This window comes from Stegostoma tigrinum, chromosome 29, assembly GCF_030684315.1.
Source record: "Stegostoma tigrinum isolate sSteTig4 chromosome 29, sSteTig4.hap1, whole genome shotgun sequence".
Lineage (NCBI taxonomy): Eukaryota > Metazoa > Chordata > Chondrichthyes > Orectolobiformes > Stegostomatidae > Stegostoma > Stegostoma tigrinum.
In genome coordinates, this window is record NC_081382.1 from 29,248,646 (window position 1) to 29,273,811 (window position 25,166).

The 25,166-nt window shown below is 43.8% G+C and overlaps 2 protein-coding genes across 10 annotated transcripts in view; one reads left to right on the forward strand and one right to left on the reverse strand.

Annotated features, from left to right (window-relative positions):
* Positions 1-25,166, forward strand: part of LOC125465342 (ras-specific guanine nucleotide-releasing factor RalGPS1-like) — a 713,999-nt gene that overhangs the window by 339,598 nt on the left and 349,235 nt on the right. The gene's annotated exons all lie outside the window — the stretch shown is intronic.
* The window catches only part of angptl2b (angiopoietin-like 2b), a 53,298-nt gene that overhangs the window by 11,682 nt on the left and 16,450 nt on the right, over positions 1-25,166 (reverse strand). Inside the window, exon 2 of the mRNA XM_048558699.2 lies at positions 23,530-24,338. Coding sequence (XP_048414656.1) covers positions 23,530-24,316 — 787 coding nt within the window. The 5' untranslated portion in view covers positions 24,317-24,338. The remainder of the gene's footprint in view (positions 1-23,529; positions 24,339-25,166) is intronic.

A 25,166-nucleotide genomic window follows, 5' to 3' on the forward strand; every position in this document is an offset into this window, starting at 1 on the left:
TAGATCTTTGAATGATTGCCTATTTACTTGCAAGCTATTTGATATCTGGTGCTATCAGGATCGTTCTACCAGTGTATCAAACAAGATGTCATGCAGCACACGTGGTTTGACATACAGAATTCTAGCCCTTGCCCTGTGATGGCACCCTTGCCACTGAGGGGGGTCATGGGTTCAAGTCCTATTCCAGAGACCTATGTATCTGCACTACACTGTCATTATACAATTTGAGAGTGATATCTTACCAGAAGAATTACATCTTTGAAAGTACAATAAATGAAGGCTCCATCTATCCTCCGAGATGAACGGTAAAGACGCAATGGAATTATTTTTGAGGATAATTAGGGGGGCTGTCCTGGCCATCAGTTATCTTGTAACAGCACTAATAAGGATTTCAACTCATCCTTTATCTTGTTGTTTGTGGGACGTCACATCCAAAATAGAAGTCCTTTCTAAAATGTAACACCAAAGTTTTTGGTCAAACATTATTTCTTTCCTTTCATTGCCTAAATATTGGACAGAGACTTTTACAAGAGAAACATGCATCTTATTCACCAGATTAAACCTAAAGCATCAGCACCATTACGTTTGTCATTATAGAGGTCCAATTTGTGTGCAATTCCTGTGGTGTGGTGGGTCTGAACTACAGTTGTGAATACAATAATTCCACACTCACTTCTCTCCCAGCCCCAAACCCCAGTAACACAACTCATCCTGGGGCTCTCCATCAGCAATTTCCCTCTGAGAACCTGTTGGGATCTGAGGGACCGCGCTCTCCACGACTCCCTTGTCCACTCCACACTCCCCACTGATCCCACTACCCTCGGTACCTTTCCCTGCAACCGCAGGAGGTAGCACACCTGCCCCTACATGTCCCCCCTCGTCTCCAGTCAAGGCCCAAAACAAACCTTCCACATTAGATAGGGGTTCACCTGCACATCCATCAATGTGGTCTCTGTATCCACTGCTCCCCACGTGGCCTCCTCTGCACCGGGCAGACCAAGCAGAGACTCAGGCAGTTTTGTAGAGCAATTGCGCTCTCTACGTGGCAAACAACAACACCTTGCGGTCACCAACCATTTTAACTTGCCCTCCCACTCCCTGGGTAATGCTGATCCTGAGCCTCTCACAAACTAAGCGAGCAGCACCTCATTCTGCCTCAGGACCTTATAGCCCAATGACCTGAATGTGGAATTCACCATTTTTAAAATCTCACCACGCCCCGACCTCATCCCTTGTCCAACCCTCCCTCTCATTCCCTCCTCCTTGACCTGACACAACCTGTCCATCTTCTCTCCCACCTATCCAGTCCTCCCACCTCGCTGACCAATCCCCACTACTTCCTACCTGCACTCACTTATCGCCATCCCAACTGCCTTGCCCAGCCCCACCTCTCCTCTCTCTCTATTTCAGAGCTCTCTTATGCTTGCCCCATTTCTGAAGAGGGGTCCTGACCTGAAATACCAACTTTCCTGCTCCTCTGATGCTGCCTGGCCTGCTGTGTTCCTGCAGCTCCACACTGTGTCATCTCTGACTTCAGCATCGGCAGTTCTTGCTATCTTTGGGATCTAAACTTGAGTTTTTCCATTTAGCTGAAGGGCTGGTAAGGCAGCAGTGCACCAACTCACTCGTGTATAATTAGCTTATTTTTGATATAATTAAACTTGTAATGTAATTGAACATTTTTACGCAAGTGGGATATTGTGACAGAAATGGCTTACTTATGAGGATCAAGTTAACCTGAGTTAGGAGGGCTGCAGTTAGAATGCGATATGCTCAAATCTGTTGCTTTCTTTTGAAATTATTGACATGTTTTTTGTTTAAAAAGTTGGAAAATGTCTCTGCAATATTTCATGTGAGATTTTATGTTTTGGCAGTCTTGTGTGCGTAGCCAAATGATGATATTCAAGTTAAGATAGTACTTATCGGCTTAGAGTACTGGTGTTCATAATGTTTGAATGTGTCAAATTGCTGTACTTCAGCATGAGTAAATGGTGTTAGCTGTTGGACCTGTGTAATGTCTGTGATTTGCCTGTGGCTTATACGGGTTAAAGCCTTAAAATGAAGGAACCAAACTCAGGCACCTTTGAGAGATTTTGCGAATATTAAACTGTATGTGAGAGTATATTTGATTCTTCAGGAACCTGAAGGATATGAGGTGAATATTTTGGAGCCCCCCCTGACCCCCGTTCAGGCTTTCTGGCTTCGAGGTGGAAATACTACCACTGGGCTGCATGACCTTCACGTCTGTGGTGTAGACTTCAGACGTGCTGCACTTGATTGTGTGTATCTGATTATATTCAATCAATCAGTTGGTAAGGTCTTCCTCTTTAGAAATGCCTGATCAAGCCTCCAGCAGATCCCATGCAATTCACAGCCAATTGCTGATATAGCAGTGTGTAAAGAGCAATTGTTAGAAGTGCTGTCTTGTGGCTCAGTAGTAGACCTTTTTCAGAGGTCTATAATAACATCTTTGATCATGTTGATTAGTAAAATAGTTATTTTTTCAAAAATAAGCAGTTGTTCATCTGTGTGTCCCGTGTGCATGGGTTCATAGAATTTTGCTCACTATTTAATGAAATCTAATCAAGTTTTTGTGCATAGTACCAACAGTCATTATTAACGTGAGAAGCTGTGGAGAAATTAGTTAGTTGCATTAGAGTCGATGCCATCTGTGAAAGTGAATTTATGAGAAACACAGTAATGGCCCAGCAACTCTTTGTCCTTTTGTCTCTCCCAAAATATATTTTATGTGGATTTCAGTATCCTGCACACCCACTATTTCCAATGAACTTTAAATCATATTGTCTATTTTAAGCACCTTTTTCAGTCTTGTATTTTGAGAGACTAGGTTATATAGACAATATCAGAGAGTGCAGAATATTGCTGGCAGGTTGAGTATTTACCACTAACAGCTGAGTAATGTAAGAGGGGCCATTTCTGGCGTTTGGTGCCTCAACTATGAAGTCCATCCCTGTTATGTGGAAGACATTTGAAGGGTGAGCGTGAGCGACCACTTGCTTCACACAGCAGAAGAATCCTGACAAAACCTGTTTGTCTGAAAGCCATCTGGTGCTATTGTGAGAACTGAGATTTTAAAAAGGAAGCGCCTGCATTGTTTCTAGGGAAACAACTCATTTCAGTCTTGTCCACATAGAGAGCTGACTTGAATTATGTTGCAGCAGTCCTGATTAAATCAGGGACAACAGCAGTTTTTCCAACTGTTGGCCACAGTTGCTTTGAAAACATACTGTGTATAAGGACAGAAATCAAAACATGGTAATCCTCATAGGATTTCTTTACCAGCACATCACCCTTTGCTACTGGAAGCCTTGAAAATGTACATAATAATTATTTGAAGGAGCTCTACCACACTTTGCTGTTTTTGTACCTAGGTATCATAGTGACACCAGGAATGGCGACATTGTACACTCTTCGCTGTATTGTCATCCTTGGCAGTCCCTCGCAGATGAGGATGACTCTTTCCCACTCTCCGGGTGACCCCATAGGTGGCTATTTAGACTAATTTACAGCTAGCACAGGTTCTGTTACATTTGGTTCAGATGGGGGTCACGGGAAGGGGTGGGTGGGGCATTGGTGTGGCCATGCTCTCAGACAAATGGGGAGGGATCCCGTTGAGACTTATAAAATTCGGACAGGGTAGATGCAGGGAGGATGTTCTCGATGGTGGGTGTGTACAGAACCCAGGGTCACAGTATAAGGATTCGGGGTAGACCGTTTAAGGTGGAGACGAGGAGACATTTCTTCAGCCAAAGAGTGGTGAGCCTGTAGAATTCATTAGCACAGGAAGTAGTTGATGCAAAAACATTGAATATATTCAAGAGGTGACTAGATTTACCGCTTGGGGTGAGTCGTATCGAAGGCTATGGGGAGAAAGCAGGATTACGCTGTTGAGTTGGACAATCAGTCATGATCGTGAAGAATGGTGGAACAGGCTCAAAGGGCTGAATGGCTTCATTCTGCTCCTATCTTCTATGTCTCTATGTTTAGCTGTTTTCACCTCGCTTGTATTTTTTGCCCTGAAAGCAAGTCTAAAGGTGCTTGATGCCTTCCCTAATGCTCCTCCTCCAGTTTGCACGGTCTTGGGCCAGTAATTTCCCAGGTGTCCGTGAGAATGCTGCACTTCACCAGGGAGACCTTGAAGCGCTTCCTTTGTCTACCTGAGGCTCACCAGCCATTTCAGAGCTGGGAGTAGAACCCCTGCTTGGGGAGTCACATGTACCTCTGTACTTCAGCACACGTGACAATAAAACCTAAACCTAAACCTAACTTTCGAACATTTATTGCAGGCTCACTCCCAGCTTCTTAATGACCAGAAGCACTTAACAGCCTTTTCAATGCAGCATAGAAAACCAGCACATAACTAATGACAATAAATAAACTAAGGCACAAGTCCATGAGAATTTATTGGACAAAAATAAGTTCTCCTGAACATAGTTTTATTAGAGGCACGTTAATTTTGATAGTGTTCATGTATTGAAGTAAATATTTTTGTTTTACAAATCTAAGAAGAAATGCATATCCTATTCGCTTATTTCATTAACAGGTAATAAAATCAATTTTGTATCTTTACAGTTTCACTGTGCATAGTCCACAGGCAAAATCTTCCCTTGCCCCTCCGCTCAGAATAATGCGATCTCCTCAATAATTCTCTGTTAAACCCTGTTGTATCACGAGAAGTCTTCAAAATAAAGTTTGTCCCGAGTTTATTCCACCATCTACACTGACCAATAAAGAACAGATCAAAGTCTGCAACATGCAATTTGTTTATTCGTTCTGATTATGCAAGTTGCAACCATTTGGTACTTTTATGCTGCTTAATGTACTCTCTTTCCCTAACTGTTTCCTTCCAATGCCATATTTACAACATTAAAAAGCAATGCGACATATGGTTTTCACCAGGTACACACTGGTACTGTTCAGCTTATGTTTGACCACCAGCAGAATGAAGTGATTTTTAACATTTGCAAATTCCTGCCAACCTTGGAAATCCTATAATGCCTGTGGAGATCAGTTATTCTGTATTTAGTTATGCGAGTCTGCTTCCTATTGATGTTCACTATATTTAATTTGTTGGGGCTGGGTGTGAACTCGGGGTAAAAAATAAACAAAGCTGTAAGAAGTGTTACAAGGAAATGAGTGTGGTTGCTATTTAGCTCCAAGACACACAACATACAACTCTGCCCTTGGTCGGCTGTTGGAACTAAGTATGGAGACTAGAGATCCTCAGGCAGTTCAAGGTAGTGATAGGCACATGGACAGGCCAAGGTAGGAAAACCTTACAACTTCCAGGACATGGAGGAGTGCCACTGAAATGACTATCCCTGCTTCAGATGTTCTTCTGACCTGTCAAGACTGGATAAGAGAGCTGCAGAGATTGCTCCAGTCAAAGTTCAACAAGCCTGATGATTTTATTGGTCCCTGTTTTAAAATGTTTGAAGAAAAATACCTGTTTCCATTCAGATGAATGTAACTGCTGTCTGGTCAGACAGGGAGGGTAAAGATTGAAGCTGGTCGGCTCTATAACTAGGGCTGGGGTGCATTCTCCTTACCAATTGTGCACAAATCATCCTGAGTTGTGTTTTCTAAATTTGTAGAAGTAGAAGGTTCTCTTGAGAAACAACATATGGGCATAACCTTCCCGATCTCTGGAATGCAGACATACTTGGGCACAGTTTCCCATCGTTATGACTATGACGTTTCAGAAGTACTTCATTGGCTGTTATCTTAAGATCATGAAAAATGCTATATAAATTGACTGGCTCTAATGGAGTTGGAAACAATAAAATAATATGCTTGACCGTTAGTTAGTTACTGACAATTGTCATGCTTTTTGTGATTTTAAAATCACTATTCATAACCGCTTATTTATTGGGAAATACATGCACAAGTCAAGAGGGCAATGGAAACTCCTCATTTTCCTGGATGAGTGCAACTCCAACGCCAATCAACAAGGCAGTGCAATCATTGCTCCCATGCCCCATCCACCACCACTACCACGTGGTGGTAGCTGCGGGTTGAACTCCACCCCTCCTTCAACAGCGCCTTCCAAACCATTGACTGAAGGACAAGTGTACGGGAGCACCACTACCTGCAAGTTCCCTTCAGAGCCACACATCATTCGAGGTTGAAAACGTACTGCAATTCTTTCACTGTCTCTGGATCAAAATCCTGGGACACCTGCAACAGGAGCATGGTTGTTCCTACTCTAAACGAACTGCAGCGGCTCAAGATACCGCTTTGTGAAAAGTAGTTAGCGATATGCAACAAATGCTGGCATTGGCTGAAATACAATGGGAACCAATAAAAACGCCCTTAACTGAATACCTCAGTATCAAAATCTTGCTGTTATCCCAGTTCTGCAGTTGTCCAGTGTAAATGATATCTGAAATTACGTGGATTATGAAAAGAATACACTTGTCATAGTAAGGCACTTGCTGCTCTCAAGACACGCAACTATAGAGATGATGTGATCACAGCCCAGTTCATCATACAAACCAGCCTTCCATCCATTATACTTCCTTCTGCCTAGGGAAAGCAAACAACATAATTAAAGACTCCAAAAGAACTGCAGGTGCTGTAAATTAGGAACAAAGCCAGAAGTTGCTGGAAAAGCTCAGCAGGCCTGGAAGCATCTGCAAAGAGAAAATCAGAGGTAACATTTCATGGGCAGTGACCCATCCTCAGAACGTTCTGTTTATTTTGTTTCAAAGAAACTCTTTGTTTCTTCGCAGATGCTGCCAGACCTGCTGATCTTTTCCAATAGCTTCTGGTTTTGTACTAATTAAAGACCTGTCCCACTCTGGTAATACTCTCTTCCACCATCTACCATTGGGCAGAAGATATAAAAGTTTAAATGAATGTACAAAGAGTTTCAAGAATAGCTTCTTCCCCACTGCTACCAGACTTTTGAATCGTCTTCTTAAATGTAAATTGTGATCTGTGTCTTTGCACCTTCCCTGTGGCTGTAACACTGTGTTCTGCACTCTTGTTCTGCTACCCTCATGCACTTTGTATAATATGATCTGCCTACATAGCGCACAAACAACACTTTTCACTGTGTCTCAGTACATGTGACAACAATAAATCAAACTCGAACTCATCAAGAAAAACATTGGATTGGAAGAATTGGGTAATGAGGTAGACTGGCAAAGTAATTAGAGATTTATTCAGACAGCAGCTTCTTTTTTGGTGTTGCTTTATAAAGCACAGCCAGGAGGCCCCAAACAAGATTTCTGTCTGACAGATGGCATCTTTATAAAGTTTAAGATCAGTTATGGAAGAAGTAACTTCTGAGCCTTCACCTGCCTGTGTGTAATGATTTCCCGAAGGAATCTACAGCTGTAAATTGGAATGACTTTTTAAGTCTAATTGACAATCTCACATTAATGTATTACACCCTTGAGATGTGGAATGGAAGTGAGCTATTGATCTCAAGATTTTGGATGCCAGGTTTGATCTATGCCCCCATTCTAGACGGTGCCTAATTATTTACCAGTCATGCACTACCCGGTTTCCCTGCACTATTTCCATATCTCTCCATGTCGTTACAGGAATCTTACCAATTTTTGTCTCGAACTTAGTGAAAAAGTGACCTTTCAGACCCTGCTCGGGCAGTGAATCCCAATGATTCACCATCCTCTGAGCGAACAGGTCCATCCTCATCTCAGTCCCAAATGGCTTACCCCTGACTCTGATTCTTTAGTCCCTGCTTCAAGACCCTCAGCCAGTAAAACCATCCATCCTGCATCTTCTCTATCCTTTTTATAAGAATATTCTATCTTTCTATATGATCGCTTCTTGTTCTTATGGATGGCACAGAATACCAAATGGGCTAGTCAGTCCTTTTTGTGAAAGTGGGAAGTATGTTGTACTGACTGACTGACAGTATGTCATTTGAATGTGTTGATTCAATGGGTGTTGTTTTACTGGTAATGAGGGGAATAGCATATATCAGAAACGAATGGGAAGAAACAATTAAAATGTGAAATATGTTTTTCAGTATAAGAACAAATTGTACTTTTATATTAATTAATCTCCTGTGCTGTTGCTATGGAGAAAAATAATAAAACAAAGGTGTCTTCCTGTGATAAAGGGAACTGCAGATGCTGGAGAATTCCAAGATGATAAAATGTGAGGCTGGATGAACACAGCAGGCCAAGCAGCACCTCAGGAGCACAAAAGCTGACGTTTCGGGCCTAGACCCTTCATCAGAGAGGGGGATGGGGAGAGGGAACTGGAATAAATAGGGAGAGAGGGGGACGCGGACCGAAGATGGAGAGAAAAGAAGATAGGTGGAGAGAGTATAGGTGGGGAGGTAGGGAGGGGATAGGTCAGTCCAGGGAAGATGGACAGGTCAAGGAGGTGGGATGAGGTTAGTAAGTAGGAGATTGAGGTGCGGCTTGGGGTGGGAGGAAGGGATGGGTGAGAGGAAGAACCAGTTAGGGAGGCAGAGACAGGTTGGACTGGTTTTGGGATGCAGTGGGTTGGGGGGAAGAGCTGGGCTGGTTGTGTGGTGCAGTGGGGGGAGGGGACGAACTGGGCTGGTTTAGGGATGCTGTAGGGGAAGGGGAGATTTTGAAACTGGTGAAGTCCACATTGATACCATTAGGCTGCAGGGTTCCCAGGCGGAATATGAGTTGCTGTTCCTGCAACCTTCGGGTGGCATCATTGTGGCACTGCAGGAGGCCCATGATGGACATGTCATCTAGAGAATGGGAGGGGGAGTGGAAATGGTTTGCGACTGGGAGGTGCAGATGTTTGTTGCAAACTGAGCGGAGGTGTTCTGCAAAGCGGTCTCCAAGCCTCCGCTTGGTTTCCCCAATGTAGAGGAAGCCACACCGGATACAGTGGATGCAGTATACCACATTGGCAGATGTGCAGGTGAACCTCTGCTTAATGTGGAATGTCATCTTGGGGCCTGGGATAGGGGTGAGGGAGGAGGAGTAGGCTCCGTGGAACAGTCCCTCTTCCGCACCTACACAGGCCCCAAACCCCACCTCTTCCTCCGGTACATTGATGACTGTATCGGCGCCGCCTCTTGCTCCCCAGAGGAGCTCGAACAGTTCATCCTCTTCACCAACACCGTCCACCCCAACCTTCAGTTCACCTGGGCCATCTCCAGCACATCCCTCACCTTCCTGGACCTCTCAGTCTCCATCTCAGGCAACCAGCTTGTAACTGATGTCCACTTCAAGCCCACCGACTCCCACAGCTACCTAGGATACACCTCCTCCCAGCCACCCTCCTGCAAAAATTCCATCCCTTATTCCCAATTCCTCCGCCTCCGTCGCATCTGCTCCCACGATATGACATTCCACTCCCGCACATCCCAGATGTCCATGTTCTTCAAGGACCGCAACTTTCCCCCCACAGTGATCGAGAACGCCCTTGACCGCGTCTCCCGTATTTCCTGCAACACATCCCTCACACCCCGCCCCCGCCACAACCGCCCAAAGAGGACCCCCTCGTTCTCACACACCACCCTACCAACCTCCGGAAACAACGCATCATCCTCCGACACTTCCGCCATTTACAATCCGACCCCACCACCCAAGACATTTTTCCATCCCCACCCCTGTCTGCTTTCCGGAGAGACTACTCTCTCCGTGACTCTCTTGTTGGCTCCACACTGCTCTCCAACCCCACCACACCCGGCACCTTCCCCTGCAACCGCAGGAAATGCTACACTTGGCCCCACACCACCTCCCTCACCCCTATCCCAGGCCCCAAGATGACATTCCACATTAAGCAGAGGTTCACCTGCACATCTGCCAATGTGGTATACTGCATCCACTGTACCCGGTGTGGCTTCCTCTACATTGGGGAAACCAAGCGGAGGCTTGGAGACCGCTTTGCAGAACACCTCCGCTCAGTTCGCAACAAACAACTGCATCTCCCAGTCGCAAACCATTTCCACTCCCCCTCCCATTCTCTAGATGACATGGCCATCATGGGTCTCCTGCAGTGCCACAATGATGCCACCCGAAGGTTGCAGGAACAGCAACTCATATTCCGCCTGGGAACCCTGCAGCCTAATGGTATCAATGTGGACTTCACCAGTTTCAAAATCTCCCCTTCCCCTATTGCATCCCTAAACCAGCCCAGTTCGTCCCCTCCCCCCTCTGCACCACACAACCAGCCCAGCTCTTCCCCCCCCCCCCCCCCCCCCCACCCACTGCATCCCAAAACCAGTCCAACCTGTCTCTGCCTCCCTAACCGGTTCTTCCTCTCACCCATCCCTTCCTCCCACCCTGAGCCGCACCCCCATCTACCTACTAACCTCATCCCACCACCTTGACCTGTCCGTCTTCCCTGGACTGACCTATCCCCTCCCTACCTCCCCACCTATACTCTCTCCACCTATCTTCTTTTCTCTCCATCTTCGGTCCTCCTCCCCCTCTCTCCCTATTTATTCCAGTTCCTCTCCCCATCCCCCTCTCTGATGAAGAGTCTAGGCCCGAAACGTCAGCTTTTGTGCTCCCGAGATGCTGCTTGGCCTGCTGTGTTCATCCAGCCTCACATTTTATCATCTTGGGTGTCTTCCTGTAACTGATTCAGAGCTACAGTGAGTGTGATTCTAATTCCTTCCATCTCCTCCTCATTATACACACTTCACTCACTTATACAAAAATTAACAGAATCAATTTTTATTCAAACTTGCACTCAGGCATGTAACAGGCCAACTCCCGGGCCTCTCTTATGAACAGTTGTTACTGGTGGCCGTTCAGGGCTTTCACCAAGGATCCCATTAAATTCTTCATTCATCGTTATATTCTGCTGGGCTCAGGGATTATTGGCCTTGAGGTTTATTACTGAGACTGACCCAGGCTCAACAGCCGTGATTACTGCATCCAGCCTTCCCGCCCACCACAGCAGGAATGATGGGGTGGGGGGAATAGCAGAGACCCAGATGGGAGTCCTTGCACCCCATTCCTCATGTTAGCCAAACACTGCAAGTGGTGAGACTACTGGGGTGTTTGGCCAATGCCAGGAATGGAAGATAGTAGCTCCCATCTAGTCTTCTGCTATCCCACGCCCACTGCACTCACACACCCACCCTGTGCAATTGTTCCTGCTCTGGTAGACTCCACTGAATTCAGCTTGTTGTATCCCAATGCTCTTCCTCCCTTTCCTGAAACAAACTGAGATTTGTGCAAAATCACTGCAATGGTTTAACTACAGATGCTGTCATTTTGATGGCATTGCAAAATCTTGTTTTTATGTAGCTCCATTCTGTAATATTTAAAAAAGTCCCCAACAACAGTCTTTTCCATGGTGTTCCAGGATTATTGCTCACTGCCTCCGCGCCCCACCCCCCATGGCTCCGTTCCCATCCCTGCGTAATCATCTCGGTCCTTGTAGGTGTTAAAACCTGAACATTTTATTGTAAGGAAATGTAGCAAACTACTGTAAAATGTAATAATGGATTATAATAGTTCCTTTTTTTTGAAATTGTAGAGCAAACAGTAGCACAATTTGAACCACAGGTGAATGACTTTGTTTATGATTCAAATTGGGCTCTTTGTACTTCAAACCTCAGTGAGATAATAGCAGTGCTTGTTATTTCTCAAATAATTCATACAAAAAGGTTTCCTGTTAGATTGATACAGCAAGAACATTGTAATCATGGAAAATCAGCATTGCTTTGGTGCTCATCTGGAATGAGGCGATGATTTAACACCGCTTTTCATTTCACGTGAAACCACATAACTACAGGTTACTTTTGACATTGAAGTTGATTTGGTATCAAATTTCACCCAATCCTGCTGGGACACGGTTCTCCCAGCAATAACTTCTCATTTTCATTGTCCACATTTCTACAGGCTATTCACTAATGGATCTGGCCATAGCTAAACCTTCTCCTGTGCTATCCTAACATATTAAAAGAAAATCATTTTATGAGATGGGATAATGGGAACTGCAGAAGCCGGAGATTCCAAGATAACAAAGTGTGGACATGGATGAACACAGCAGGCCAAGCAACATCTTGGGAGCACAAAAGCTAACAAAGTGTGGAGCTGGATGAACACAGCAGGCCGAGCAGCAACTTTTTCTGATGAAGGGCCGAGGCCCAAAATGTCAGCTTTTGTGCTCCTAAGATGCTGCTGTCTTCATCCAGCTCCACACTTTGTTATCCCTTACTTTATGACATGGGGCTGTCACCAATTACATCAACATTATTGCCCATCCAAAATTGCATGTCAGTGTTGTTGGAGTTGCACACTCAACCAGGCAAGTGGAGAATATTCTATCGCATTCCTGACTTGAGCTTTGTAGATGGTGAACAGGCTTTGGGGTATCATGAGGAGTTACTCACCACAGGATTCCCCCAAGTCTCCGACCTGCTCTCGTAGCCCAGATTTAATTGGCTGGTCTTGTTCAGTTTCTGGGAAATGGTAGCTCCCAGTATGTTGATAGTAGGTGATTCACTGAGAATAACATCGTTGAATGTCAAGGTGAAGATGATTCAATTCTGTCTTGTCGGAGATGGTCATTGCCTGGCGTTTAAATGGCAGGTAACATTCTTTCCACACCTCAGTCCAAGTCTGAAAGAAATTCAGGTCTTGCTGCACAATGGCTTGGACTGCTACAGTATTTGAGTCATGAACAGTGTGCAGTCATCAGTGAACATCGCCAATTCAAATCGATTGGGAACTTAGTCTAGATACGTCAAGTGTAAGAACTAGTGTGGTGGCAAATCTGAAATTCCTTTAAATTTTAAACTTAAACAGCTGCAAAAATAGCCACACTTTTGTTTCTTGAAAAATGTGTTGCAATTAAGAGTGAGGTTGTTGGCTTGCTCGCCAAGCTGGCTTGTATTCGCTTTGTCACCAAGCCATGTGACATCATCAGTGAGGCCTCCGATGAAGCGATGTTGTTCTACTCCGCTTGGAATTTATACTGTCCGGTCCGTTACGGTGAGCACTGTCATTTCCGATTTTGTTTTGTGTGGATTTGTATGTGGGGTTCAATTCTATGTTTGTTTGGCTTATGGGTTGAGAGCCATGCCTTTTGGAATTCCCGTGCATGTCCACCTTTGGCTTGGGTTACTATTGTTACGTTGTCCCAGTTAAACTGATGGCCTTCATTGTCCAAGTGCACTAATATTAGGGAAAAATCATTGTGTCTTTTACTGCTACTGAATGTTCACGTATTCTGATGGCTAGTTTCCTTCCTGTCTGTCTGAAGTAATGTTTGTGGTAGTCATTGTATCGTATTTTATAAACCACGTTGGTTCTCCATGTTGTGAGTATGGGGTCTTTAATCCAAATGTGTTTGTCGTACCATGGCCGTGGGTTTGTATACTACCATGATTGCTCGTGTTTGTAGGAGAATCATTGTCTGTTCTGATATATTCTTGATGTAGGGAAGTGTGACCAGTGTGTTAGGGTGTACTGTGTCCTCTTGTTGTCTGTTTAATAGGCACCTGCAGATGAAGTTGGGGCGGTGGGGGGGGTGGATATCTGTTCATAGCGAAGATTTTGTATAGGTTCTCTTCCTCTTTCCTGAGTAGTTCTGGTTGTGTTGCAGTGAGTGGTGTCCCATTTAAATAGTGTCCTAACGCAGCTTTGTTTGTGGACGTTGGGGTGGTTGCTGTGGAAATTGAGTTGGTCAGTGTCGGTTGCTTTCCTGTACACCGAGGTTTGGAACTCCCCGTTGGTCATACGCTAAACTCTGATACCCAGAAACGGAAGCTGATTGTTGTTTTCTTCTTCTCTCGTGAAATTAATCCCAGCGAATACATTGTTGATGAGGTGGTAGGTCCCTTGTGGTTTACATTTAATAATGACAAATGTGTTGTCCGGGTACTGCATCCACAGCTTAAGGTTGAATGTGGGGGTGGGTGGTGTATTCTAGTCTTTGCACAACTGCCTCTGCAATGAGTCCTGAATGGGTGACCCCATGGGTGTGACATGGATCTGTTAGTATACTTGATCATTAAAGATGAAGTGTTTAAGTGTTTAAAAACACAGCATTATTCACATCAATCGACGTTCTACTAGCCAAAGAAACGGTGGCCACATTACTAGGGGCAGCAGGAATGCAGACCAGCAGCTCCATCAGCAATGACAATATACTCAGACGACTAGACTTGTGCCTCACCTCACACTTTGTCTTTAATGGTCAAGTATGCTAACAGATCAATGGCACACCCATGGGGTCACCCATCTCAGGACCTATTGCAGAGGCAGTTGTGCAAAGATTAAAACTCACCACCCTCTCCCCCACCACCAACCCTGCCTCACTCCATTCAACCTAAGATGTGGATCTGGTACATGGAGAACGCATTAGTCATCATTAAACACACAAAACTAGAAGAGACAAACCATCTCATCAGCAACATATTCGCTGGATTAATTTCACGAGAGAAGAAGAAAACAACAATCAGCTTCTGTTCCTGGATGTCAGAGTTTAGCGTATGACCAACGGGGAGTTCCAAACCTCGGTGTACAGGAAAGCAACGCACACTGACCAAATCCTCAACTTCCACAGCAACCACCCCAATGTCCACAAACATAGCTGTGTTAGGACACTATTTAAATGGGACACCACTCACTGCAACACAACCAGAACTACTCAGGAAAGAGGAAGAGAACCTATTCGCTATGAACGGATATTCCCCCTCCCACCCTCCAAAATTTCATCTGCAGGTGCCTACTAAACAGACAACAAGAGGACACAGTACACACGCTGGCCACACTGCCCTCCATCAAGAATATATCAGAACAGACAATGAGACTGTTACAACCGCAAGCAATCATGGTAGTACACAAACCCACAGCCATGCTACGACAAACACTCACAAGGAATAAAGACCCCATACTCTCAACGTGCAGAACCAACGTAGTTTACAAAATACTATACAATGACTTTCACAAACATTACATCGGACAGACAGGAAGTAAACTAGCCACCAGGATTCATGAACATCAGTTAGCAGCAAAACGATGCAATGAACTTGCCCTAATGTCAGTACACCCCGACAATGAAGGCTATCAGTTAAACTGGAACAATGTAACGATAGTAGCCCAAGTCAAATATAGTCATGCACAGGAATTCCGAGACACATGGTTCCCAACCCATAAGCCAATCAACAAGCATATAGAATTGTGCCCCATATACACACCTATACAGAACAGAACTGGAAATGACACAACTTACCATAACAGACCGGGACAGTATAAATTCCAGGTGGAGTAGAATAACGTCGCCTCTTCGGAGGCCTCGCTACTGATGTTACCTAGCATGTGACGAGATGTCTAAACAAAAACAAGTCAGCTCGGTGAGCAAGTCAACAACCTCACCCACAACCTGAGCTACAGATCTTTGCAAAAGTCTTAAGAATGTTTACACAACTCTTTTTTTTTTCTCTGGTTGAAATGTGGGATGATGGGCAACCTAATTCTACAAATATTACATCCTATAACTGCGCTATTGATGAATTAAACATCTGTTGTGCATTCTGCGCTGTAATTTCCAGGCCTCTGCTATAAAGAACCTTCATTTAACTTTGACTCTGCTAGAGTCAGTGGCGATAAAGTAAACTGAATAAGATATGCAGAGTAATTGGCACTGACAGATGTGGTAGTGAACCACTGCTTCAACAGTTGAGATCTGATGGTTCTTTGGGCATCTATGGATGAGCTGACTTGAAACCAGCTGTGTAATTATGTCAAATGTTAAGACTGTAGAGAAATTACTTACAATTCAAAAAAAATGTTTTGAAGACTTTAATTCTGCTTCCAATTTCCTCCCTATACACTTGATGGTACTGACTCATTCTGGGATAAATACAGACTGTGGTAAATATAGAAGCTTAGGATCTAATCTTCAGGTGGCTATGAGTCAACAGAAAGAAAAGAGTTGACAGTAGACGATAATCAGGAATGGAGCTGGTGATCTTGTCTAGGTTCTGCTATGCTTTCATTGGGATGGACTTTCTAAGCCTACCAGCAGGCTGACTGTAGCGTTCGCCTTAGATTCAGAGGGATGGGAGCAGGCTTCTAGAGATCATAAGGCTGGTAGAGATCAACTTGTCTGCTTACGTTTATTGTATATAACCATTGTTCTGTATGGGGTGAATTATAGAATATAGCTATAAACAGCAATAAAGTATATTAACACCATATAGTTGAAGTGTAAAGTACTGTACAGATGGTGCTGCTGCACATGAATATACAGCACACTGTCTCCTGCCCTCAGGAAGCCACATTCTTGTTGCTCCTAATCTCACTGGAAAAGTTATCATTTTTATAGTAATCTGAGGATGCATTTCAAAATATTTTTTCTGGACTTTGCAGTGTTTGCTTCTGATGTTAAGTGAGCAAAGGAGTGTGCTTATGTGTGTCTAGAGGGAATTACGGAATCTGCTTAAGAATCCAGCTTGCATTTAGTATGAACCAGTCTAACCTGCCTTATTTAAACACTCTCCTCCACTATGGTGGTTTAGGAGATTTGCTTTCATTGGTATGTCCTATATATGTACAATTTATTCTTGCCTACATCTTTCAGAAGTTTGTGCCATTTCTTGAGCTTACCCATTGCTACCACATGCCTTCATTTGGCATAGATAAAACAATTTAATTTTACCCAAATGTGTGGTTCCCGTTTGCCATTGAATTAATATTTTGACTGTGTTTAATTGCAGTAGCCTGTACTTGACAGATTGCTTCACAATTACCACGGATTACCATTACTAATGGATATGGGTCAGATGAAGAAAAAGTTTGAATATTGCACTTAATTCTATGGTACTCATTTCAGAGTTTCACATTTAAAATCTGAGTAATATTTGTACAGTAGGAAATGCTTGTGATTTGGGTTTTCTGTTCCGCATTGTTGTGTTTAACCTTTGAAATTTTAACTGTCTTTTACTCTGTAGTTTATTTAAACAATCACCTTGTAAATTCTTTTGCTCCATCAGAGGATAGGGGAGGTACCTGGGTTGGAAGTTAACAGAATAAAGCAACTGATGTCAGCTCAGTTGTTCTCTTGTTTTAACACAGAACTAGCTAGCATGGTTCAATGCACAAGTCATAATTAAACATTGCCAAAGAATGAGCAGCCCCAGAAAAGCAGCTACAGCAAAAATTGGGAGTGTAGAAGACAAAACTAAATGACTGGTGAAAATGTGGGCAAGTTGCTAATGATTGTGTTTATTTTCAGCCAAGTATAAATTCACATGCTAGTCAAGATGGATTTTCTGGAACCTAAACAACTTGAGTAATGTTAACTAAAGCCACTGCATGGAGTGGGATGGTATATCGTAAAGTTTGCTTAGCCTAACCATAAAAGCAATTCATCCTTTACAAGCGCAATCTCCCCTTAGTCCTGGTACCAAACAAACAATCCGGAAATGAAATGCACACAGTAAAACAATTTAATTTTACCCAAATGTGTGGTTCCCGTTTGCCATTGAATTAATATTTTGACTGTTTAATTGCAGTAGCCTGTACTTGACAGATTGCTTCACTCCCAAAACACACATTGGCCATTCTGAGCTGTGAGGATTATTAAAAATTGTGTTGTGCCTTGTCTTCAGGTAACAGCTCCTTCTGCCTTCTGGAACTAGTCTTCAAGTATTCTTTAGCTCTAATAGTCCAGTTATATCAAGGGCCATCAGAATCTTGACGGCCAGTTTGTGGTTCTGTCAAGCAATTAGAGTCATCAGTTACTTCCTCTCTGCCTAAATAGATACAAGGCCACTGATCACTTTTTTATTTATTTTCCCAGGCACAGTTTGCTGCCTTTGTCACTAATTTGGTTACTGTCTGTTTGACTGCCAGACTACTCGCTACAAAGAAAGTGAGGTGATGGCCTTAAGTAATAAGAGTATAGGCATGTATGCCCATTTGTAACAGTATTTGTGGATCCTGTCAGCTTAGTTGTTGTCTTGTTTTGAAACAGAACTAGCTAGCATGGTTCAATGCACAAGTCATAATTAAACACTCCATAGACATTCAATGCATAATACCATTTATGTGAAAGTGGTGATGTTTGGGTCTTTTCAAACACATGATGGTTATGCACTTGCCAACAATAGGGTTAATAGAAAACACGTTACCACTGAGGCCAAGATTTAACTGTAGGATTGCTTCAAAAAATTAACCTGGATTAATAGAGATTGTGAAAAATTTGCTTTCTTGCTCATTGGGACAAATTCCTCAGTTTTCTTCGGTGGCTCACGTCAGAGATTTTAAATCAACACAGCAAAAGTGACAGGAATTAAAACCCTCGTCTTTGTTCAACACTTTATAACGACACTGAAATGTGTCAAAGGGCTCCTTGACACAGTGAATGGTTTAGGGATTCAGTGACTTCAATGTAGCCAAAATAACAATTCTGATCATGTTCAGTCTCCCTGGTATTGGAAAGATGTTGATAAACTTGAAAGGGTACAGAAGGGATTTACAAAGGTATTGCTGGGGTTGGAGGGTATGAGTTACGAGATAAGAATGGGTTGGGGCTATTTTCCTTGAAGTGTTGGAGGCTGAAGGGTGACCTTATAAATGTTTATAAAATCACAAGGGCTGTAGATAGAGTAAATAGCCAAAATCTTTTCCCTGGGATGGGACAGACCAGAACTAGAGGGCATAGGTTTAAGGGCAGAGGGGAAATATTTAAAAGGGACCTAAGAGCATCCTTTTCATGCAGAGTGTGCAGAGGTGCATGTATGGAATGATCTGCCAGAGGAGATGGTGGAGGTGTACAATTGCAACTGTTAAAAGGCATCTGGATGCGTATATGAACAGGAGGGGTTTAGAGGGATATGGGACTAGATTAATTTGGGATGTCTGGTTGGCATGGACAGGTTGGACTGAATGGCCTGTTTCTGTGCTGTACATCTCTATGACCCAGTTAAGTACGTTGCTGGAGAAGAGAAAAACAAATCGCTTATTAGCATAAATACTCACAATGCCATTAAGCTGACAACAGAAACACTTTTTTTTTGCTGTTTGCAAATCTGAAGGATACAGGTATGTTGCACTGTGGAATCCTGCTTGTCCTAACCTTTCCCAGATGATTTCCTCAGAAGGCTGGCCCTACATTGTACCTGCATCTTTGCAAAGAGTAAGTGCTTATCAAACTCCTGTGAAAGTGAGTGACCCCTGGATCCCACTGACATTTCTGAGTCGTGGCATTGGATTGAAATGATTCCGTAGTGAGATACAGGATGTTCTTGTCTGGCAGCCTAACAAGCCAGGACAAAGAACTGCACTTCTTTTTCTAAACCAAAAAGTCAGCCCCTGTTTTTTTTGAGGAGCCTAAATCTACACTGGGCCAGCCATAGCAACAATGTTATTTAAACATTGATCTTGCAGGCAGAACCGAGAAATAGACAGCTCTGAAATAACTCCACAGAGACTGGTATCCCGTCACCCTTCATTTAGACATGGAAAGTCCTTTACCCTGATCCAGCTCCCTCAGAGACAGTTTTCAGAGTGAACAGAATCTCTGCTAATTCCTGTCTTCTTTGTCAGCCAGGGCTCACTGATTGGGCCTGATTAATAGCCTCAAAAGGACAACTCCTATTGAATGAGTCCACCTAGAGTCATAGAGGTATACAGCAGGAAACAGGCCCAACCTGTCCATGCCACCCAGTTTTCACAACTAAACTAGTCCCATATGCCTACATTTGGTCCATACCCGTCCCATCCATTTACTTGTCTAAATATTTTTAAATGACAAAATTGTACTCACTTCCACCACTACGTCTGGCATCCTACTCCAGACACTTGGCACTCTCTGGACATTTTTGTATTTCTCACCTCTCACCTTAAACTTATACCCTCTAGTTTTAGACTCCCCTATCATGAGGAAAAGCTGTTGGCTAGGTACCTTACTATGCCTCTCATGATTTTTATATACCTCGCTAAGGTCACCTCTCAATGTCCCCTGCTCCGGGGAGAAAAGGTCTCAGCCTATCCAACCTGTCATTATAACTCCAGCCATCCAGTCCAGGTAGCATCCTAGTAAATCATTTGTGCTCTCTTTCTAGTCTAATAATATCCTTTCTACAGTAGGGCGACCAGAACTGCACGCAGTACTCCAAATGTGGCCTTACCTGCTGACTTTGTTTAAATTACAAGCTCATGTTGGTAAAGAATGATAGCCAAACTCCAGCTTGAACTCATTAAAAAATAAGATGAAATATGTTCTTGTGATTCTTCTTTATTTGGAAGCCCATATTTGGCTTGAAACCAACCAAGCAATTGAATAAAAATCGACACTAAAATATAATGCTTATTTTATGAGAAACTTCCCACTGTTCCCCACAGAGAGTTTCAAAATAAACAAATGACTCTCTGGAAAAATATGGTCAGTTCTATAGTTCTCGATCAGCTCTTATTCATCCTGCACAGCATTCAGTACAAACATTACGTTGCCAGTATCATTGCAGATTACCAAAAGCTTTCTGAATGAATGCTGTGCAATGTTGTCTTTGTGTGTATTGTCATGAAGCTGGCTGTTTTTTTTAAATCAGCCCACACCTTTTCCTGTTGTAAACTCTCAACGTCAATTCCAACTATTTGTTAGTTTCACTAGGTGCAAAAAGTGCTTGCACATGAAACTGCCCGTCTGTTCTACAGGAAGGAGGGATATCTACAGCTCAACTTCAAATAATGAAATAAAAGGCAGAAACAGATATGCCCACTCCCACATTAGTCCAACTTCACCAATCAGTGCGTCTAGCTTAAAGACATTGAGCTGGGCTTTCCTTTCGAGCTTTCGTGAAAGAAAGCAGGGAAGCAACAATGGTGTTCAGAGGATTCTCTCTTTTGCATGTGTCACTGCTTGGTGTAGATATTTTTACAGAACCTGTTCAGGGATGTTATGACACACCTTTGGAGCAGGCAGGACTTGAACCTGGACCTCCTGACCCAGGGCTAGGGCCATTACCATGGCACCACAAGAGCCCCCGCTGCTTGCTGCATACTGAGAGCTTGCTCAGTTTGTACATGGTAAAGCTGCATTTTGTATATACAGGGAAGATCAAGGCATTTGTCTAAATGGAGCATATTAGCTTCTCCACATTGCAAGCTTCACACAGGAAGATAAGACTTTCTAATGTTTATATTTTCTGTGCAAGGATATCTTCTACTTTTGTGAAATGGTGAGACATTACCATGATTTTGCAGGGAGGCTTCTCATTTTTCAAGGACCGCCATTTCCTCTCCACAGTGGTTGAAAATGCCCTCAACCGTGTCACTTGCATTTCCCACAACTCATCCCTCACACTCCCTCTCCACAATAACAACCAAAACAGAATCCCCCTCGTCCTCACGTACCACACCACCAACCTCCGCATCCAATGCATCATCCTCTGGCACTTCCACCATCTGCAATCCGATCCCATCACCAAAGACGTTTTCCCTCCCAACCCTTATCTGCCTTCCAGAGGGACCACTCTCTGTGTGACTCCCTTGTCTGCTCCACACTTCCCACGAGTCCCACCACACCCGGCACTTTTCCCTGCAACCGCAGGAAGTGCTACACCTCCTCCACCACACCCCCATCCCAGGCACCAAGAAAACCTTCCACATCAAATAGATGTTTTCCTGCACATCTGCTAACGTGATATACTGTATCTGCTGTTCCCAATGTGGCCTCCTCTACATCGGGGAAACCAAGCGGAGGCTTGGGGACCACTTTGCAGAACACCTATGCTCGGTTCGCAATAAACGCCTGCACCTCTCAGTTGTGAACCATTTCAACTCCCCCCTCCCATTCCTCAGACAACATGTCCATCATGGGCCTCCTGCAGTGCCACATGATGCCACCCAAAGTTTGCAGGAACAGCACCTTATATTTCACTTTGATACCCTTGGGTTGCGGGTTTCCATGTGGACTTCACGAGCTTCAAAATCTTCCCTCCCTCAACCGCATCCCAAAACCGGCCCAGCTCGTCCTCACCTCCCTAACCTGTCCTTCCTCCCACCTATCCACTCCTCCTACCTCAAGCCTCACCCTCCTCTCCTGCCTACCAGCCTTCATCCCAGCTCCTTGAACTGTCCGTCCTCCCTGGACTGACCTATGCCCACCCTAACTCCCTGCCTATGATCACCTTTAACAGCTCCATCCCTGCCTCTTTGACTTGTCTATCTCCTCTCCGCCGAACTTCTCCTCTATCCATCTTCTATCCGCCTCCCCCTCTCTCCCTATTTATGTCAGAATCCCCTTCCCCTCCCCCATTTCTGAAGAAGGGTCTAGACCTGAAATGTCAGCTTTCCTGCTCTGATGCTGCTTGGCCTGCTGTGTTCATCCAGCTGTACACCTTGTTAACCCTTATTTTGCTAGAAGGACTTGTCTCCTCTGCTCCAAAGCATTGCTTTCGTTGGACACAGACAATGCAGTTTTGGTCTGTAAGATTTCAACCAACATAGCTCATTTTCTGTGAATAAACAATTGACTTTGTGAACTAATTTTCACTCAGATTTTACGAAGAATCAGTGTTCTGGGTTCCAATGTTAAATTCCTGATGTACCGCCTAGAGATGTGGCCAGTCATCTGCCAGAGTCATACATAGAGAACAGTTCAAACCAAATATTGTCACAAAATGTTTGAGTACCAAAGTATATATTTGTTCCATCCCACTTAACACAGTATGAATAAACTCTCCCATCAGAGGACAGAGGAATATTGAATTTTTACTTTGTTGCAGTTCATTGGAATCGATTTGGAGTATTTTATCGTGTCTGGTTGTTTATACATGTCTTGAGGTGCAGTGGTAGTTTGCTACGTCTGGGCTAGAAGCTCTGGTTAAAATCCATGCCAGGACTGGTTGGCTGTGGGAGATGTGTTTGTACCATGGTCAAACAGGTTGATTGACAGTCTGTAAAACTTTCAAACACCTGATGACAAGTGGTAACAGCAGATGGGGAGTTTCCTGGTCAACCATGCTACAGAAATCAGTAGCAAACCACTGGGTACTGTGCCAAGGATAACCAGAAACCAAACCAATAGAAATCAATGGTCGCCAACTTGCTCTGAGGGCATGGTGATGGCTTGCATATGACTTCTGTTCTGAAGTAGGTCCATAAAGGACTCAAAACATTATCTGTTTCTCTCCCGACAAATGCTGCCAGATATGCAGTGTTTCTTCAGCACTTTCTGTTTATGTCTGTAATTTATGTAGGTGCTCTGTTATGTAACATGAACATTAATGTGATTAAAGATTGGCTGTGATGCAATATTTAATTAGTTGGGTTCTACGCTGTATTTCACTAATGGCCCAATTTTTTCCCAGTGTTCTTTTGGAGGAGAGAGCTACAGTCCTTACTCAGCCTGCCTTATGTGTGACTCCAGACCCACATTTGGTTGACTCTTAACTGCCCTCTGGCAATTGGGGATGGACAATAAATGCTGGCCTAGCCAGAGATGAACACATCCTATGAATGAGCTAAAACAAAAGTTGAGTGCATTCCTCTTTTGGAGACGTTTCTCACAATTTAATCTTCTGAAGGTTACTTGTCTTAACCTGCACAATGCATGCTGTAGTTCACTTACCAGAAGGTGTATTTGCAGAGGGCATGTTAGAAGGAACAGCAGGCATGGTTGGCAGTAGGTTTAGTGCCAGTTGGCGTCTGTCCTGATGGTTCTGATCTCGTTGGATCTCATTGGTTGTAATGAGGTTGATTTTGCGTTTCGGGGGTGGTGGCTGCATGGGTTTAGCAGCTGGCAGCAGCTGGCACCTTGCCTCCAGCTGTGCAATGAGATGGGTCTGGTTATTTGCCAGCGATGCCAAGTGCTGATACTTGTGCTCCAGGTCCCTATAGCGATTGGAAAGCTGCATCATCTCTGCTGTCTGGTTAAGAATCTTGTTCTCGAGATGGGTGACTTCCAGTGCATTATCCCGCTTGCGTATGATCTCGTGCAGGAGCTGCATGTACAGCTGTGTGACTCGAGAGTTCATGTTCCGGCTCTCCTTCCGCAGAAGCTTCACTTCATTAACAACCCCACCGTCTACCTCGACAAGCTGCTGCAAACTCTCAATCTGTCTTTTCTGCTTCAGCAGTTCATTGTTAAGCATCTCCAGCTCCTGTTTATTGACCCTGCTCTCTACCACCGATTCAGGTTTTGAGTTCACACAAATCGCGCCTGTGACCTTCTGCTGGGGCACAATGAAGGTATATGAGCACTTGTTTTCCATCGACACTGTGGCACGTTTGTGTCTGTTTGTGTAAATGAACTCCTGCTCATTGTTTTCCTCATTAGCCTGAAATTCCTCCACTTTGTCAACACTGAATGTCAACTTGACCAGTGTAAACAAGACTAAAAGAGTCAGTTTCTTCATGATGTTTATAGGTGTATGACCTCTGTTAGAGAGACAGAGTAATGATAATTAATAACAACAATCCTGAATTAGAGAAAAAGGGAAAAAGACACATAAATAAACTATTAAAGGAAAAACTCTTTAAAAATAATTATTGTAGATTGTTTCTATGTAGATGTTCACCCTTTACAATGTTGTCCTTGTAAAATTTATCAAATATCTTTTAAATTGATGAAAATTATATTTACCTAAGTTCAATTTCACTGTCTACAATTCTAGACAAACCTATCTGGGCTGAATCTGTCCAGGCTGCACAATATCTACTAATAATAGCCAGAGCCAGCTGTGATCACCACACTCTTAAAACAAACACAGACTTGTTCTGTTTGTTCTGCAGCTATAAAATTCACGCTTGTTGGAAATTTGCACTTTAACTCGGTTCAAATCACCCAGACCTGCATTTCTCTCCAGCATAGAAAGGGATGCCAACTTCAGCAATTTATTCTTGGCCCAGGTCCTGACTGAGAAATGAGAAATTTGCATCAATCTGTTGGGGACTATGATCCAAATTTCCATTCGGATTTAATTTCATCTATCTGTCAGTGTTTGTGTACATCTTGGGTCATCCGGACTTAATTCTGCCCACAGGGACTGGGATTATCAACCGGCTGTAGTTCTGGGTCACCTCTTTACACCTATGTCCTTGATTATCTTCATTTTTGTCAAATTCATTTGTGGCATGTGGACATCACTGGCTGGCCAGCATTTATTGCCCCTCCCTAATTGCCCTTGAGAAGGTGATGGTGAGCTGCCTTCCTGAACCACTGCAGTCTGCGATAGGTTGACCCACAATGCCATTAAGGGAGGGAAT